At 41.0% G+C, this 3,447-nt stretch overlaps 1 protein-coding gene across 1 annotated transcript; it reads right to left on the bottom strand.

Annotated features, from left to right (window-relative positions):
• Positions 1 to 1,046: 1,046 nt before the first annotated feature.
• On the bottom strand, positions 1,047 to 2,616 carry LOC109407295 (phenoloxidase-activating factor 3-like). The gene is made up of 3 exons (XM_019680292.3): positions 1,938 to 2,616; positions 1,791 to 1,875; positions 1,047 to 1,728 (listed from the first exon to the last, which is right to left on the bottom strand). The coding sequence occupies exons 1-3, from the start codon at positions 2,359 to 2,361 to the stop codon at positions 1,113 to 1,115; spliced, it is 1,125 nt and encodes a 374-aa protein (XP_019535837.3). The 5' UTR covers positions 2,362 to 2,616; the 3' UTR covers positions 1,047 to 1,112.
• Positions 2,617 to 3,447: the final 831 nt, after the last annotated feature.

The raw sequence follows: 3,447 nt of genomic DNA, 5'->3' as shown, positions 1-3,447 counted from the left end.
TTCTCCATTTAATCTTACAGGCATTTTTCTAGGATATCCTCCAGGGATTCCTCAAAGAATTTCTTCAGGGATTAACTCGGGAATTCCATCGGGGATTTGTTTTTGGAACAATTTATTTCAAAAATTTCTCCAAAAATTCTTCCAGGAACTCTTTTTAGGATTCTTCCAGGACTCCCTCCTTGTATTTTTAACCCCTCCAGGAATTATTTCAGAACCTCCCCCAAGAACTGTTTAGGGATTTGCTTAGTAAATTCTCTTCAAATTGCTTCCGGGATTCCTTCTGGAGCTTTTCAGGAACTCTTCTAAGGATTCCTCAAGAATTTGCCCAAGAATTTCATCTGCGATTTCTTCAGAAATTATTACTGTATGCCTCTACAAATTCCTTAAGAGATTTCTTCAGAAATTCCTCTAGGATTTTTTTCCAGGAATACCTCTGGGAATTCCTGCAGGGATTTTTCTAAAAAATCCTCCAGGAATTCATCAACAGATTCCTCCAGTGATTGCGCTAGAAATTCCTCTAAAGATTTCTCCAGGAGTTCCTCTCTGGAGACTCCTTCGGAAATTCTTACAGGTATTCCTCTAGGATATACTAAACCAGGATTGCAGAAATTTATCCAGGATATCTTCAACGGATTCCTCAAAAGATTTTTCCAGATACTCCTACAAGAATTCCTCCAAAGATTTCTCCAGGAATAACTTCAGGGAATCCTCCAAGAATTCCATCAGGAATTCTCCAGGGCATTCTTCCATAAAATTTTCCAGGGATTCCTCCTTGGACTTTTGCAGAGATTTCTCCAGGAATTTTCCCAGTGACTCCTCCAGAAGTTTCTCCAAAGATTCTTCCAAGAAATCATTATTATTATTGGCTCTTCATTATAATTCTGCTCGAGGCTGGTTCATCCCCGTTCCAGGAATTTCTCCAGGGATTGTTTTTTATTTTGCTGGTTTTCATTTGTGTACATTTGGTTGCATTGTGACTACCTAGAGAGATAAAGTATTTTCCGAAACTATTTTACTACAAATTTTATTCAAAATTCACATATTTCCACATAAATAAAAGTTGAATTACTCATGCAAACTTAAAATATCTATTTTTAAACTTAAATCTACACCTACGGTTCCATATTGGAAATGATCCAATCGATGTTCTTGTGCACATCAATGTAGAAGGCAGGCTTGGTCGTTCCGCAGGAAGCCCCTACACTGACCACTCCCTTCAGAAAGTATCGTTCCGCTCCTTCGGGCGTCTTCTGAGTATCCATCAACGGTCCTCCGGAATCACCCTGGCAGGAATCCTTCCCTCCAACACCCACGGCACAGATCATCGAATCGTGGAACTTGATCAACGGTGACTTGTGCGCTTTCCGACACTCATCCAGATCAACCGCGCTCACGTCGACATACAGTTTCCGTTTGCTCGTTTCACCGGTCTCGGTCTTGCCCCATCCGGCCACGTACATTGGCTTATTCTCGGTTACTTGCGCTTCCTCTTCCGATCGCGGCAGACAAATCGGCACCACGTACTTGCTGTATTCTATGTCCCGGTCCAGCCGAAAGAGGGCCAGATCGATATTGTTCGGCTTGTACCAGGAGAACTTGTATTTTTTATGTCGAATGATCTTGTCGATCCCGACGTCGATCGCCGGGTTTGCGCATTGTTCCTTGCCTTGTCTCGTTACACAATCTGGGTCCGTTGTTAGATCCCATTCTCCTAGGCGTACGCCGGCCCTAAAATAATAAAAGATTTAGTACAATGGCGACCTTCTAAGAGTGCTAGGTTAAGTTATTACACATTATTTTTAATGCAGTGAGCCGCCGTTAGAACATAACGTGGGTTAATCAACGATCCGCCGCAACCGAAGGTCTCCTTGTCATCTGTAAAAATCGAATGAACACCAATGATACACTCCATTCCGAAACACATAGACCCTACGAACCTTCTCCAATGTACATGATCAACGCCAGCCACCGGAACTGGTCCAGATACGTTTCATTCCCGTAGTAGATCCGATCGGGACTGTCTACTCCGCAAACGGTAGAATCCGGAAGCAGATCATACAAACCCTTCGTAATGGGCTTGACATCTTCGACGAATTTGGGTATCTCGGGTCGTTGCTTCCGTTTGCAGCAGACGGCGCCTTCCTCTCCGGTGTCAGCGCACTTTTCCTGTTCCAGGTCAACCAGGCGCTGTTGGCCGAGCGATAGTCCTTGGGACATAATTTCTACGAATTTTTCGCATTTCTGAATCGAGATACAAGTGCCTTCCTCGTAGTCTTCGGTTTCACACGATTTCGCACTGGCTTGGCTGATCGCCAATGCGATAAGGAGTAGAGTAAGAGGTTTGATTGAATAACGGATCATCGTTGTGGATCCGACGAACGATTGATACGAATTGAAGATCACACCGTGGCAGGAACGATCGTTTAGCAATAACCCATTTCTTTATCAGTTGTTATGAGTTGTGATTGTTTGTAAGTTGAAATAGGGGAAGTTACATCTCTAGCACTTTTTCAAGCTATTATCGTAAATGCAGTCATGTAGGTCTATTATTTGCATTAAGCTCAGTGAAAAGTAAGAATATTTTATACATTTTTACTCAAACTTAAGGCTACACTGAAAGATGGCTTGCGGTAATGACCAGCATAAACATATTTTCAAATTTACCATGGCAAAACGTGATCATCGACCAACAAACGCTTCTTTTTTGCGTTTTGTTTTCTTCCATATCAACCGGTTCGATAGCCGAGTGGTAGCGTGCGAGCCTGGTGATCTTAAGGTTCTTGGTTGGAGTCGGGTTGCAAACAGAAACTTTTTTAATTGTAAATCGAGTCCATGGTAAAGTTAAAAATGTTAAAATGTTGAAATGAAACGAAAATCAGTCTGCACAAATTTAGTGGCGTTGTGTATTTAAATTGACCCTCAGAATAGTAATTTCAAACGCAAGCCGTCTTTCAGTGTGGAATTTGCTCCAGAAAATTTGGATTTTCTTTATTGTTAAGATACAGTATGCAATAATGCTTCAGATTGGCATTATCAATGTATTGATGCATCACATTTTTTGTTTACATTAGGGTGCATTAAAAGGTGATATACGATAATTCAATACTTCTTCAACACTTCAAAAACTGTATAAATGCAATGTACAAACTAGCAAAGGTTGCTCTACTAATACAATTATAAAAGCTTGACTCTAATGGTAAACAAATGAAATTAAGAAGAGTGAACAAATTTACGGTCAACTATAGCGGTCTTCAACACTTCTGGTTCGACTCCCGACCAACTTCATTCCCGTTTTAACCCCCGATCGATGATTTTCTTCAGCAAAACCTTTTCTCTTTTCTGTTGACTGCTATCACATGCCAATAATGATGGAAACCACGATTATAGCATATGAGCAGTGTGCGAAGGGTGTTTTAATTTTTTTTATATTGATTAAATATCTTCTAA

This window comes from Aedes albopictus, chromosome 2, assembly GCF_035046485.1.
Source record: "Aedes albopictus strain Foshan chromosome 2, AalbF5, whole genome shotgun sequence".
Lineage (NCBI taxonomy): Eukaryota > Metazoa > Arthropoda > Insecta > Diptera > Culicidae > Aedes > Aedes albopictus.
This window is presented reverse-complemented; position numbering and strand designations above follow the sequence as displayed.

Bases quoted from the DNA above. Each gene is read 5' to 3' on its own strand.
- LOC109407295 (XM_019680292.3), bottom strand. From the start codon at position 2,361: ATGATCCGTTATTCAATCAAACCTCTTACTCTACTCCTTATCGCATTG. The intron at 1,876-1,937 runs GTTCGTAGGGTC...CGATTTTTACAG, and splicing joins GATCATGTACATTGGAGAAG to ATGACAAGGAGACCTTCGGT. The intron at 1,729-1,790 runs GTAATAACTTAA...TTATTATTTTAG, and splicing joins CACTGCATTAAAAATAATGT to GGCCGGCGTACGCCTAGGAG.